The sequence below is a fragment of the Canis lupus genome, chromosome X, assembly GCF_003254725.2.
Source record: "Canis lupus dingo isolate Sandy chromosome X, ASM325472v2, whole genome shotgun sequence".
Taxonomy (NCBI): Eukaryota; Metazoa; Chordata; class Mammalia; order Carnivora; family Canidae; genus Canis; species Canis lupus.
In genome coordinates, this window is record NC_064281.1 from 6,509,193 (window position 1) to 6,523,915 (window position 14,723).

Consider the following 14,723-nt stretch of genomic DNA (forward strand, 5'->3'; position numbering starts at 1 on the left):
AATGCTTTTCAGATTTCCTTGATATCCTTTATCGTGTCATATCCTTTAATGTTTTTGCCCACTTGGAAGAATGTTTGCTGTCAGGTACCAAATGAGCGAGGATCATTTTGAGCTCTTTCCATGTCCTTGATGGGGCAGGAAGCTATCCAGAGCAAGCGAGCTCTATCCCAAATTGGAGAAGTAGAGAGTGGGAGAACCAAGTGTGAGTGGGTCTCCTCCTCATGTAGCAGCCTTTTCTTGAAGGCTCTGTTACATTTACATGGCAGCTGTACAGATTTCCCACCAAACTTCCCATCTCACACCCAGGCAGTGCAGCCAAACAGCTAATGAGCCACCCGTGGGATGGTGGGGGCCCCGGAGTAGCAGCGCAGGCGGGTGCTGCATACCACCTCCGGAGCCTGTTGGTCCAGGGCATCATCTTCCCATAATGAGGACCCTGGGCTGACTTCACAAACCCTCCACGTGGCTCCAAGGAATGGATATACATCTACCAGTCTTAGTTCATGTCCAGATATCTGGGTTTGCTTAGTTAAGTGAGTGAATAGAAGTGGCCTAAAGTGTGTGTTGACTTGGCTGAGCTGGGGATGCTCTGGGCTCTTCTCCAGTGCCAGCTCTTTTCCTCAAGGAGGCCGAGGGCTATATGCACAGGTACGCTGAAACCATAAAGATTCAAGAGTTGGTCTGGGCCCTACTGGTGGCTAAGACAAAGACAAGGTTATTTACCTTTGAATACATTTTGAAGAATAAGGGTTCGTTCACATTTTGGAGCCCGTGATTCTCACTCTGCATTAGGGTGAGTTTTGCGTCAATAAAAATGGAAGAACTGTATTCATGTCCAGAGACCGTGGGAAGCACCTGGCAGTGAAGCCTACAAATCATACAGAAGTTGCTGTGACTTACTTCCATGTTTCACTCCCGTCTTGGCACGGGGTCGCCCTTTGCTCGAAGTCCCTGAGCTGTCTACGTTCTTTTTCAGGAAGAATGAGGTGAGCTGGAGGCCTCACTCCTGGCATGCCACCAAGTTCTCCGATAACCACCCAGAAACGTCAGCGTCTCCATTCCCCTCTGCCAGCGCCTGCCCTTCTTGGCACAGCCGACAGCTCACGAGGTAAGCACCGGTTCCCCACTAGGATGGACAGTGTTTGACAGCATTCAGAACTTCCTAGGCCTGCGATGATGGCACCTTTCTCCACTTCAGAATGATTTTGTTTTTCTGATGAGGAAAAGCCACTAACACACCATTACTGGTAAAACTCGGACTTTTTCACTGACTCGGTAGGTGTCCAACCTTTGAAAACAAACACTGAAATGCCAAGAACGAAGATGAACATGTGTGCTTTCCCATTTATGTTGCTTAATAAATCAAAAGCCTGGGGACTTAGCTTTTTGGGCCAAATCCCTTTGGGCCAGCTGATTTGGTGGGTCTGACCTGACTGGGACGGCTACCATGCTACCCATGTGCCCACAGCCATCATCATTCTTTTGAGATTTTGATACACAGATTGGAAGGCAGGAGCTCCTTAAGGGTTCAGCAGGTGTATTTCACAAAGGCTTCCAGACAGTTCTGTTACCATCAGGAGCTTCCCCCCAACCCTCAGGCCTCTCCTATGGAGAGGGCATAGAGAGGTCTCTCTGCATAGACAGGGCTTCACAGCCATATGCTAGGTGGCATCCAGCCTTGACGGCCTAGTAGTAGTTTCCCACTGACCATCAGATCGAGATGGTGGGAACTGTATGTCAGCAGAAGGAGGGGGAGTTCTGGTCGACCTCACATCCACATTTCAGGGTCAGAAGGGCTGGTGTGTTAGGGAGGCATGTGGTAGCACTACGGGACGGTTGGTTTGTCATAGATCACCTTGGGTTAGTGGCCAGTGTCCTCACAAGTCTTCTATTAAAAGGGTGACGGTAGCAACAGGTAGGTGGCTTTAGGTGTATGGGAGCACATGTATGAGTATATATATTTGTATGTGCTGGTCTATCTGTGCACATTTATGGTGTGTGTGCATGTACATATGTGAATGCATGTGTGTGTGCATGCACTTAAGTGCATGTGTGGTATGTATGTGAGTGCACATGCATATCTATTCTGAGAGTGCGTTTGTGCCTGTGTGTGTGTAACTAACATAACCATCTCAAAATCTCTCTCTTTTTTTTTAAGATTTTTATTTAGGGATCCCTGGGTGGCGCAGCGGTTTAGCGCCTGCCTTTGGCCCAGGGCGCTATCCTGGAGACCCGGGATCGAATCCCATGTCGGGCTCCCGGTGCATGGAGCCTGCTTCTCCCTCTGCCTATGTCTCTGCCTCTCTCTCTCTCTCTCTCTCTGTGTGTGTGTGACTATCATAAATAAATAAAAAATAAATAAATAATTAAAAAATAAAATAAAAAGATTTTTATTTATTTGAGAGAGAGAGAGAGAGCACAGGCATGGAGAGGGTCAGAGGAAGAAGCAAACTCCCTGCTGAGCAGACTCCCCCAACACAGGGCTTAATCCTGGGACCCTGAGATCATGACCTAGCCAAAGGCAGATGGTTAACCCACTGAGCCACCCAAGCACCCCTCAAAATCAGTTTTTGATTGTTGACAAACACTACCTGCTGTAAAATTATATAGTACTTCTGTGAAGGAAATGTATCTCAAATACACTACCTATTTAACATGACAAGAGGGCAGCCCGGTGGCTCAGCGGTTTACGCCACCTTCAGCCCAGGCCGTGATCCTGGAAACCCGGGATCGGGTCCCATGTCGGGCTCCCTGCATGGAGCCTGCTTCTCCCTCTGCCTGTGTCTCTGCCTCTCTCTCTCTCACTCTCTCTCTTTCTTTCTGTGTGTATGTGTTTGTGTCTCTCATGAATAAATACATAAAATCTAAAAAAAATAAAAAATAAAGTGACAAGAGATGGTGGTGTTTGGAGTCCAGGGTATTTTTGAGCAACCACAGATTCTCAGCTGAGTAGTAAAACTTAGGTGAAAAGTGGGCCTTTTATTTCATTACTGAAATGACTTAATGTAATAGGTTTTCCATTAAGCCTATTTGATGGTTTCTTGATGAAAGACGCACATAAGCTGCCCACATCTGTGTGGAAATAGTGCTTAGCATTATTTATATCTCCTTGGACTTAAGACTGCATGGATAAATCACCTCCAGAGCATGGGTGGGAAGATAGAGCAGAACATGCTCCATTTCTCAGAAGGCCACCTGCTCTGTCCTTACGGGAAAGGGTATAAAACCCAAACAGTCCACTACCTCCCAAGAAAATCTCACAGTCTGCAGGAGCCATGAGATCTTGAGAGCTTATAGGTATAACCTTTTCCCTCTGTTTTCATTTGTAAGAGTAATTTACCCAGTTCAGTGTCCTGTGTCCTTGCTGGTGACACAATTTTCTTTCTCCTCCTGGTTCTCTCTAAACCTAAAGTAGCAACAGTTGTAGTAGTGAGTTTTGTTCTTTTTCTTTTTCTTTTTCTTTTTTTTTTTTTTTTTTACCTTCAAGCATGAAGGCTCCAGCTTTGTTGAACTTTAATGAAAGCATTTTCAACATGCCTGGACAAAGTCCTACCATTGAGAGTCATTAGCCTCATATAGACACTATTACTTACCTCGTGGAATAATTAATTCCTTAATGAACATATTACCCACTAAATCTGATTTTGTATTTCCTCCCCTTAGACCCCATGGCACTTATGAACCTGTTTTTTTGGCATTTGGGTACAGCTCCAATGAGCTCTGTCAAACCCCTGTGCACAGCAGGGTTTGGTTTTGCTGAGAAAGCCTGTTGCTAGAGTTCTCTCTCACATGTGCCATCGACTGAGAGGTGAAAGGAGCTATTGGTACTCTAATATTTAGGTGTGGAAAAGTCACATTTTCCCAGGACTTCCCTTTTTTTTTTTTTTTTTTTTTTTTTAGGACTTCCCTTTTAATGTGAAAATTGTCATTCGGTATTCGGTCGCTTCTTTTATGTTAGTCATCCAAACGATGTGTTGCTCATACGCTCGACCCCATGGTCCACAAACCTGCCGTATAAAGGGCCACGTAGGGAATATTTTAGGCTCCATGGGCCTGTGTCTGCTGCAGGTACCCAGCTGAGAAGCAGTCACAAATGGCGTGTACACCAATGGCCACGATTGGATCCCAATCACGCTTTATCTGTGAGCACTGAGATTTGAATGTCCTGGCATTTTCATGGGACACAAAATGGTCTTTGATCCCAGTCTCCCCAACCGTTTAACTGTCTAAAAGCTGTTCTCGTGGGCCAGAGCCCGCCAGCTGCCATACTCAGGAAGAAGGTATTCACGTGGGTGTTGCGTGCCGCTGAGTGCTGTGGACTTCACAGCCTGAGGGCAGGCATGTAGAGCTAGAGTGTGAAGGCATCTGTTTAAGAAGGAGTATCAAGTGCATCGGGCTAGGTCCTTCCGGCCTGTTGTCAGAGTTGCTCTTTAAAATGTCACGTCTCAGGTCCTGCAGCCATGTTTTGGGAAGAGTTCTGGGCATCTGGATGTTTCTGCGCAGGGCCAGCTGCATTCACAATGCTGCTGTCCTCATTTCCCCCTTGCTGTTACTCCATTCTAAAGCAAAGCCTTCCCTCTGGTCCCTCCTTCCTAGCTCTTCCTCTCATGACCTGTCTGGCACGTGGGAGCACACGAATCTGCAGCGTACCTCTGACCATTTTAGCTCCCTTGGGAGTGTCGACAGCCTGGACCAGCCTTCCCAGCCCTACCCCTCCGGACGCCTCTCTGCTGCCAAGTCCAACAGCAGCATTGACCACCTGGGCGGCCAGAGCAAGCGGGACTCAGCTTACGGCTCATTCTCCACCAGCTCCAGCACGCCTGACCACACCTTGCCCAAGGCTGATGCCTCCTCTGCAGAGAACATCCTCTACAAAGTGGGCCTGTGGGAGGCCTCCAAGCCAGCCAGCAGCCGGCAGGCCCAGGCTGCCAGTGATCCTCAGGGCCTGGAGGAGAGGCTTGGGTATTTCCCACCCCGGGTGCCCTGTGAGAGCAGCAAAAGCCCCAGGCCAGAGGACAGTCCTGAGGCCAAGCTGGCTGCTTCTGGGAGGTCAAATTTTGGGCCAGTCTGGTATATCCCTGATAAGAAAAAAGCACCTTCATCCCCTCCTCCTCCTCCTCCCCCTCTCCGTAGCGACAGCTTCGCTGCCACCAAGAGCCACGAGAAGGCCCAGGGCCCTCCATTCTCAGAGATGACCAACGTGCAGCACTTTCCAGGCATGACCCGTGCCCAGCCCCGCAGTGACTGGAGACCTGAACCCACCGATCAGCAGTGGAGGCTGGTGCGTCCCAGCAACGGGAAAAGAGCTGGGAGCTCGGGCTGTGCACCAGATGCCCCCCTGGACTGTGGAGTGCTGCCCTCTGACCACAGGACAGGCGGCTTCCCAGGGGTCCCTGGCCGGCTCCAGGCCTCTCTGTCCAGCACAGATGTACGTTTCCCGCAGTCCTATGGCTGCCAGCACCCACGCCAGTACAGTGACGAGAGTCCCTTTTGTCACGAGGGCCCCAGGGCCGCCACGTTGCTGAGGGAGCAGCCCCGTGTCGCCATCCCCGGGGGCCGCCAGGAGCCTTCTGCTAACCCTTTCCAGGATGACAGCCCCACTCAGGTCAGATGGCCCAGTGCCACCAACCAGAAGGGGGACAGTGGTGGGCAGAGCCGCTACTACTGTGTGACCACCAGACAGTGCCTTCAGGGAAGCACACAGGCAGCACAGCTCCACGAGGATCACTGGCATCCTGACGTGGCACCAGGCGCCCCCGAACACCCTACCGCACACCCGATGGGCCAGAAAGCCCGGTGTTACCTGCCTCAGCACGAGGAGGCCCTGGACGCCCATGAGAGGGACAGGGGTGACCCGGTGGACAGAGCAGCAGAGGGCCGCTCCACTGGAAGTGAAGAACCGCAAAGAGCCAGCCACAGCGAGAAAGCCTGTCTGAAGAAAACTGCAGACTTCATGTGGGCTGATGGGGAAAGCAGCAAAATCTCTCGTCAGAAGACCCCTATGTTGCACTCGCTGGCCCAGGAGGGGACGTGCCGGCCCGAGAATGGCCAAGACGGTGGTACGGAAAGGCCGCCACCATTTGATGCCCAGGTGGGCAAACCGACACGGAGAAGTGACCGGTTCGCCACCACTCTGAGGAACGAGATCCAGATGCGACGAGCCAAGCTTCAGAAAAGCAAAAGCACGGTGACGCTGACTGGAAGTGGTGATGCGGCTGAGGAGGCCGGCAGCTGGAGGGCAGAGCGGGGAGGTGCCACCAGTGCCACCCCAGAAGGTTCCTTCACGGGCACGTATAAAGACCACCTGAAGGAGGCCCAGGCCCGGGTCCTGAGGGCCACGTCGTTTAAGCGCCGTGACTTGGACCCCAGCCCAGCCGATCATCATGCAGGGTCACCAGAACACCGGGCTGAGGAGCACAGCGCAGATCCAGACACCGCCCCCCACTTCTGGGAGGGGGGCCTGGCCAAGCCGCCCCCATCCGGAGGTGGCATGCCGCACGTTCTCCGCATTGGAGGCCGGAAACGGTTCACAGTGGAGCAGAAACTGAAATCCTACTCTGAACCAGAGAAAATGAACGAGGTGGGGCTGTCAGGGGATTATCGCCCTCACCAGCACCCTGATGCATCCGAGGAGACCGTGGTGGGCACATTCGCCGACAGGTGGAAGTTTTTTGAGGAAACAAGCAGACCCATTCACCAGAGACCTGGGCAGAGGCAGGCGCTGTGTGGGTTCCCGAAAGAGAGGCTGGAGAGGCCGCAGACAGCAGGCCATGGGAACGAGGGTGCGGACCCTTCTTTCCAGAAGAGGCCCCGTACTACCTCCTTTGGAGAAAACCCCAGTGGTCCCAGAAGAGCAGGGAAGGTGGGAAAACTGGAACCGCCTCAGCGACTTGGAACCTTTGCTGAATATCAAGCCTCTTGGAGGGAACAGAGGAGAGCCCTAGAAGCCAGGAGTTCCGGGAGGTATCACTCAGCGGATGACATCTTGGACGCGGGCCTGGATCAACACGAGAGGCCGCAGTACATTCACGGGAGGTCCCGGTCATCACCATCCACAGACCTCTACAAACAGGTAAGCCTGGCACCTGATTAGGGACAGAGCTGCCCCCTGACTGCTGCACAGCACATACAGGATGCACCCCAGAATATAACGGCCCGGGGTCCGTGTGACCTGTGTCCAACTGTTTGAGCATGTCTATGCGCCAGCTCTTCTCATGTCAACCTGTGTGAAAGGTACTTGGGGACAGAATCCGTATGTTCGTGGTAGTTTAAGTGCCATCTTTGAGGGCCTATCTCGAGTCCCCAGCCTCCTCCTCCTCCCCTCTTGCTTCAGCTGTCTTTCCCCATGATTAGCTTCCCCAACCCAAGCAAAGAATTTGAGGAGAACTCTACAAATTGGTAGGTTCTCCTCTGAAATGGAAAGGGGTACCCATGTAAAGAAGACCCAGGACAGTGTTCGATAACCAGTCTTAAAACCTTGAAGCCGTTTAAAATTTTGAGTATTTGTTCTTTTAGTTTTTTTGTGTTTTTTTTTCTTCAAATATTTTTAGAGATTGCTCCAGGGCAAATGTAATGAAATATGCAATGCATTAAACTACTGCACTTTTTATAAGGTAAGTGCTTTGATGGTAGAAGTTGAATTTAAGCTTTCTAGAAAAGCAGAGTATTCGTAGGCATACTCAAAGTTGATTGCCAGGCTGGCTCTCCCTCTCTTGGCCTCTGCTGCCTCTTAAACCTACATTCATATATTTCAAAGAAAATTTTTATAGCAAGAGGTGCAGCTTCTCTTAAAAATAACCAGTAGTGAGTTCAGTGCACCATAGTCCGTAGGTGCGTGTTGAGAGCTGCCTGTTTCTTTGTGATGTCCTGGTGCCAGCGGGCCTACAGATGCCATGGGTGTGGCTTTCTGCCGTGGCTGTGTCAGCCTGTGGCCCGCACAGCGTGACCTCTGAGAATTCCACGCTGTTCCGTCAGGAGAGAAGAATCCAGACTCTGGCAGGTCCGAGGGCTGGAGGCTTCACTGTAGTCAGTTGTAACCAGCTGTATGTGAGATGATTTGTGCTTTTGTTTTTGCTTGGACCAGTTGTGCCACACGGTTCTATAGGCCTCACACAGGCCTTCTGCTAACTGCCCCAGAACAGAAGTGGACTTACAGTCTAGTTCATTTGTTTTGATAAGTTCGGAGAACTGAGCTTGCCAGCCCCGTGGCCAAGTGGCAGTACAAGACAGCAGGCTGCGTCACTGCCTCCGTGGTACAGGCTCACAGGACAAACCCACAATGACGGGGTTCATAATAATAGATGTCTTAAAGAAGGCAGCTTGATGACTTGGTGTCTTACTGTGCTGCTCTTGGCAGGAAGCTGCCATCGAACCACAACAGCAAGTGGGGGACCCTGGTGAGCGCAGAGAACTTTCCTCCGCAGTCTGGGCCGAGGAGGGACATCCCAGTCTGAGGTAGGTGAAGTTTGGATCTGGGGTTACTAAGAAGACATCTTGGGGGTGGCCTTCTTTCCGGTGGGTGAATCCCAAGTGAACATGATTGGGCATCCATTTTTTGCCAAACCCAGAGTGGCTGCTAACTGGATGCAATTTCCAGCGTGCCTGGGGGGAGATGCCGCGGTGCGTGTCGAACGGAGCCTGCAGCCCTGCACTACTGCCAGGAGAAGCATCTCCAGGGCACTGACACCCTCTAATGCCTTCGTGGCATTTTTTGGTTCTTAAAATGGCTGCTGTGTTCTCTGTACAGTAAGGTTCTTTATGTTGATAGAATGAGAAATCCAGTGTAATGCGCTTGAATGAAATGCTTTATCCAGAATGCTCGATTGAAGGGATGCTTTAATGATCGAGTACACAGCTGGGTTGCTGGGGCATGGTCTCCAAATCAGAGTTGCCCAGGATTGTCAATCAGGAAGGAATAGAGCCAGCCTTTCTAAATTGGGCTTATTTTGAGCATGAAAACAGAATTAAGTCTGCTGGCTCCTCAAGAGGATCAGAGCATCTGAAAGAATTCTGCATGGCAGTAGCGTATTACCGTGTTGTATCCCATAATTCTTAAATGTGGCCAGTGTAGCTGTTTAGATATAGTTTAGATCAAATACATAGGTAGGTAGGTAGGTAGGTAGGTAGAGTCCTCTTGCCCTTAATATGCATGAGGATGGAGGGAGAGGAAAACATAGATTGCTGTAGGATATGTGGTATCACCTTATTTTAAAAGGGCTGAAAGAAGCACAGAAATAAACCTACATAATTGGGTCAGTGAATACAGATTTTTCTGTTGCTTTGAGAATCTCTGGTGATTTGTGATACTCAGATTTAAACACTTGACCTCATAAGGTACTGTTGCAGAAATAACTGATTTAAGTGTTTGCTTTTAAGGGCCTTTTTTTTTTTTTTTTTAAGGGCCTTCTATAACAGGGTTTTATTGCATTTGGCCTTAAACGTGAGTGCTGTTAGCCTTATACAAGAGCACCCAATCTTTACGTGGCTCTGCGAGGACAAGAGCAGCGTTTTGTGTAGGAAGTCCCTGCAATTAACAGTCTACATGGCTCAAACCAAGAATCCCTGTGTAAGAAAGAATGGCTGATGAATAATACACCTACAGAATTCAGTAGTTTCTGAGAAACACAATTACAGCTTTATTACTACAGATTCTGAGTACGTCACGTGCCCAGCACCAGCTGTAATCTTACCCAGCCCTCCCCTTGACTCTGCTGCAGTTGTGAGGATGTTCAGTGCACAGTGGACCTGCAGGCTCTGGCTTTGCTCCTGTGCCCCTGCCATAGGCATTGCACTTGCGCTGCAGAGAGTTCACATGGTGGTTGGAGTGGGCTCTGCTGTGAACGGAGTCCTAATGAGTGGCTATAGTGTACACTGTGTGTGTGTCTGTGTGTTGTAAATGGCACTATCGATAGTGAGAGGGTCAAGAGGAATGGCAGGAGGGACCACATGCTTCATTTATCATGGCCATGTCTTCCAGCAGACTGCATAACCACTCCGAAGATATTAGTTCCAGAGCCTTCTGCTTTGGAGCTGTAGACCCAGCAATTTTCAGAACTGTGTGCATTCTCAAAGGATGGCGAGATTCAAAATCTAGAACAGGAACATTGAAAATCCATTTCCCGCTTTTTTCAGAGAATGTTTATTTTCTAAAGGATCAGTAAGAAATAGTGTACTTAAAACATTAAATCTGGGGGACAAAAAAAGAAAAGTCTTGTAGAGGACTGTCTTGCTCACCAAAAACAAAATCCTATAATGCGGAGATTTCAAGACACCTAATGTTTTGCATAAATTTATAACAATGTCTGTATAAGAAATATGAATTACTTGGGGCACCTGACTGACTCAGTCAGTACAGTGTGTGACTCTTGATCTCAAGGTTGGGAGTTCGAGCCCCATGTAGAGCATAGAGATTACTTAAAAATCTTAAAAAAAAAAAATTACTGATCTGATAACCAGTACAGGATAATGAATGTTTTTCATTGTATTCTGTTGAGACAACACAATAACATCAAGATAAGAGTTACTTGTTCATTCAAACCACACTGAGAACATTTTTGTGAGGTTCAAGATTCTGTTCCATGTAAAGATAAGTAGGACAAAGGTTCTGTTCCTAAAGGACCTCACAGTGTAGGAGGGAAGGAGAGACACCAGTACTTACACTGAAGTGATGGCACATAATTAGAATTTTTGTAAAAAGTTATGTGGTCCTTCATGATCCTGGAAGGAGCATGAGGTGAATCCTGACTGAGTCCTGGGGGAAGACCGGAGGTGTTGGAGCCTAAAGAAACCCAAAGCCAGGAGAGCAAATCCAATTGCATTTGCTTACTTCTAGCACTTCCTGTGGTGAACAGCACCCCCTTTCCCTACTCCGACTGGCTTAAATTTAAGGCCAGCTTCCATTGTTCCCAGAGGCTCTGTAGTGGCTCTCCCAGCTCAATTGTGACCCGCTTCTGCAAGTACCCCCCCCCCCCCCCCCCCCCCCCCCCCGCTTCCTGACTGGGGTACCTCATAAGCTGGATGTAGCAGCTTGCCGGGGACTGTCATAACCCCCCACCACAGACTGAGAGAGTAAATTTCTGTTGTTGATGTTGCCCAGAACCCCAAGGTCAGGGTGTCAGCAGGTTTGGCTTCTGGGGGGCGGCGCTTCTCTATCTCTAAATAGTCACATTCTGAGGTCCTGGGGCTTAGGACTTCAGCTTCCAAATGGGGGGGGGGGATACAATTAGTCCAGAATACCGGAAGAAATGTCCTTTCTGCCTTATACCTTTTAACCAGTGCTGTCGGCTGCATCAGTGCTCTTGGGAAGTGTCATCCCACCTTTGAGCTAATGAGGCCACCCCTGATATGGGAGCATTTAAAATGAAAGGAAGAGGGACCCCTGGGTGGCTCAGTGGTTGAGCGTCTGCCTTCAGCTCAGGGTGTGATCTCGGAGTCCCTGGATCAAGTGCCATATTGGGCTCCCCTCTGCCTATGTCTCTGCCTCTCTCTGTGTGTCTCTCATGAATAAATAAATAAAATCTTTTAAAAAACAAAATGAAATGAAAGGAAGAGGGAGTGGCTTAGCACTGCCAGCAGTGCCTTGCAATTGCGGGCACATTCTGATTCAGTGATTCCACTTTTAAGAGTTGACCTTCCGAGTGTATGGCTGCACAAAGGCATTCTCCACAGAGGCTGGGTGGGGAGGAAGGGGACCTGGATATGTGTTTGTGCACTCTTTCCTAGTTCTCATGGAGCCACTCCCATGCTGCCTGCTGGTCTCCCTGTGACTGGCTGGTAGTGCCTCTGAACAGAGCAGAGATGGAAAGCCTGTCTTTGCCACTCCAGCACCCTGCTTGCAGGGGCTCCCATCTGAGCCACAGTACCCCTGGTCACCTTGCTGCACAAGCCAAAGCCCGCTTCCCCCATGCAGCACATTGCTCTCTGAGGAGCTCTGCTTCAACTCTGGGATCAAGTTCTCCCCTTCTTTGTTCCAGCTTTCATCATCTCCAACCTGGACCATGGCTGCTGTTTCCTTGCTGGTCTTGGAATATAAATTAAATTATAATAGTCCCCATCCCCAAACCATTCAATGGCTTTTGGTTGCACTCGGCATAAAATGCAAGCTCCTGACCTTGCCCTGCAAGGCCCTGTATGGCCCTCTCTTTTGGGGGGGCACCCTTTCTCATTCTTCTTTCTCATCCAAGCTCCAGACTCAGAGACTCATTGACACCTTTTATCCCTTGAATAAGCCAAGCTCATTTCTCCCTCAGGGCTTTGATGCTTATTAAAAGGCTGTTCTTAGAATACTACAAGCCTACCTCAGGACATCTGCCTAGCAAATGGCAATTGGGAATTCATGCTCAGCTTCAGGAGGGGACCTTGTGTAAGCCCAGTGGCTGGAAAATGGATGGGCCGGTTGTCCAGTGGATGGAGATATGGGTGGGTGGTGGGTAGATAAATAGATGGGTAGGTGGATGGGTAAACAGGGTGGATTGGTAGATGAATCGGATGGGCACCGGCCTAACAGCCCTTGGCTCAGTCCTTGGTTATGGCAAATAATGATCCATATTGAAACATTCTGTGTGCTGAAATTTTAAGATTTTAGTTTACACAATAGTAAGTGAAATGGGCTTGTCTTTCTATCCTGACATAACATTGAGAATCAGGACATAAACATCTCAAAATAAAAGCTGAGTTGTGCTGGGGTCAATTATTGCTTTCAAATTTGAGAGTTCAAGGAGTACTGTGTTCAGGGAGGCTCCAGAGACCAAAGGCAAAAGGAGATCTGGGGGTGGAGCATGGTGGCTGTGGGTGCTGGCACGTTCCTTCTTCATAGCTGCCTTCCAGCCATTTCCACCCCCACATTTAGGAGCTGCTGCCAGTGGGCTGGCACTGACCTGCAGGCTGCTATCTTGTTGGGACAGATGAGCAAGGAGGAGGAGAATGAGATTATATTCTGAATTCCCAACAACAGCCATAAAATTGAATCCGTATGAAATCAAGCTCGTTAGGGAAAATGTGCTTTAATATATATATAATTCATGGGATCCCTGGGTGGCGCAGCAGTTTGGCGCCTGCCTTTGGCCCGGGGCACAATCCTGGAGACCCAGGATCAAATCCCACGTCGGGCTCCCGGTGCATGGAGCCTGCTTCTCCCTCTGCCTGTGTCTCTGCCTCTCTCTCTCTGCCTCTCTCTCTCTCTCTGTCTCTCTGTGATTATCATAAATTTTTTTAAAAATTATTTTAAAAAAATAAAATAAAATTCATAAACAAGGTAAACCCACCAGGGGATCACCTTCCTGTACGTTTTCCCTGAGAGGTGACTTGGTGCACAGAGGCTAATGCAAAGACTGATTTTTTCATTTACAAACAAGCTTCTTACAAATCAAAGTAAGAGAGAGAACTCAGCCAAAGTCTGCGCCTCGTTTGTTGCTTTAGGGAAGACATTTGCTTTTCCTGGCCCTCAATTAGCTAAGGGGCAATTGCAGCTTTACATCCTGTACTGCTCTGCCTGGTAATTACGAAGCCTGAAGCCCGTGCTGGGATAACAAGGCGACACTCCAGCTTGGATGCCTTCCAGGGTGGAGCCAGCACGGGCAGAGCCGGCACAAGCATGGGCGCAGCCGGCACGGGGACGGGCACGGGCGCAGCCGGCACGGGCACGGGCGCAACGGGCACGGGCGCAGCCGGCACGGGCACGGGCACGGGCGCAACGGGCACGGGCACAGCCGGCACGGGGATGGCAGCCAGCACGGGCACGGGCGCAGCCGGCATGGGCACGAGCACAGCCGGCACGGGCACGGGCGCAGCTAGCATGGGCACGAGCACAGCCTGCACGAGGACGGGCGCAGCCGGCACGGGCACGGGCACAGCCAGCACGGGGACGGCAGCCAGCACGGGCACGGGCGCAGCCAGCATGGGCACGAGCACAGCCGGCACGGGGACGGGCGCAGGCGGCACGGGCGCGACTCCGTCCCAGGGCGGTGGTGTTTGTGCGTGGGGCGCTTGCAGACTCGCTCCTGTCCTCCCTCCTGGAGCGCAGAAAGGGTGCCGCAGGGCAAATCCTGGAGGCGGGGGGTCGTCACTCCCGGTCCTCCCCTACGTTTGCAGCCACGTGGCTTCAGCCACCGCGGCGTGCGGACCACAGAGCGGCCCCACGGGGGCTCCCATGCTGGTCTGGCTTGCGGACTGCACGTTTTCTGGAAGGAAGCGTGGCGAGGCCGCGGCGTGGGGCTGGCGGCGGGGAGGGAGCGGCTGCCGCAGGAGGGCCGGCGGCACTGCGTGTGCGGGGGAGCGGGCGGCGCTGCCGAGTGACGGCGGCCGGAACCGCGGCGGTCACGTGACTTCCGGTGCTCTTCCGGGAGACCCTCCGAGTCGGAGCTGCGCCTGCGCCCCAGGTGGCCGCGCGAGTCGGCTGCTCGCCCGGTGACCTGCCCGCGCGGCGGCGTCCCCTCCCCGGACGGCGCCACCTGCACAGCTCTCCGGATGCAGTAGCCCTCTGGTCTCTCCTGTCGCTTGACCGCTCTCCTCAGAGCTCACACCCTTGTCGGCTGGCCTTGCTTGGCTTGCACGTAAAGTTGCTCATCGACGTGCTTGCCTTTCTCCAGAGACCCATCTAAACACGCCGAGAGCCATCCCTCAGGCTTTCCAGCCGTGTTTCTCTCGTCGCCTGTGTTTTAGGGCTCAAGTGGCCTGGGAAGCACCCATCCAGACGGTCCCACAGGCTTCGTTGCTCCGCACATTAA

General features: G+C 51.1%; 1 protein-coding gene across 2 annotated transcripts in view; it reads left to right on the top strand.

Moving 5' to 3' along the window:
- SHROOM2 (shroom family member 2) overlaps positions 1–14,723 on the top strand; it is a 143,420-nt gene that overhangs the window by 83,278 nt on the left and 45,419 nt on the right. For both annotated transcript variants that reach the window (XM_025436213.3, XM_025436208.3), the window contains exons 3-5: positions 977–1,108; positions 4,597–7,072; positions 8,357–8,454. In XM_025436213.3, coding sequence (XP_025291998.3) covers positions 977–1,108; positions 4,597–7,072; positions 8,357–8,454 — 2,706 coding nt within the window. The remainder of the gene's footprint in view (positions 1–976; positions 1,109–4,596; positions 7,073–8,356; positions 8,455–14,723) is intronic.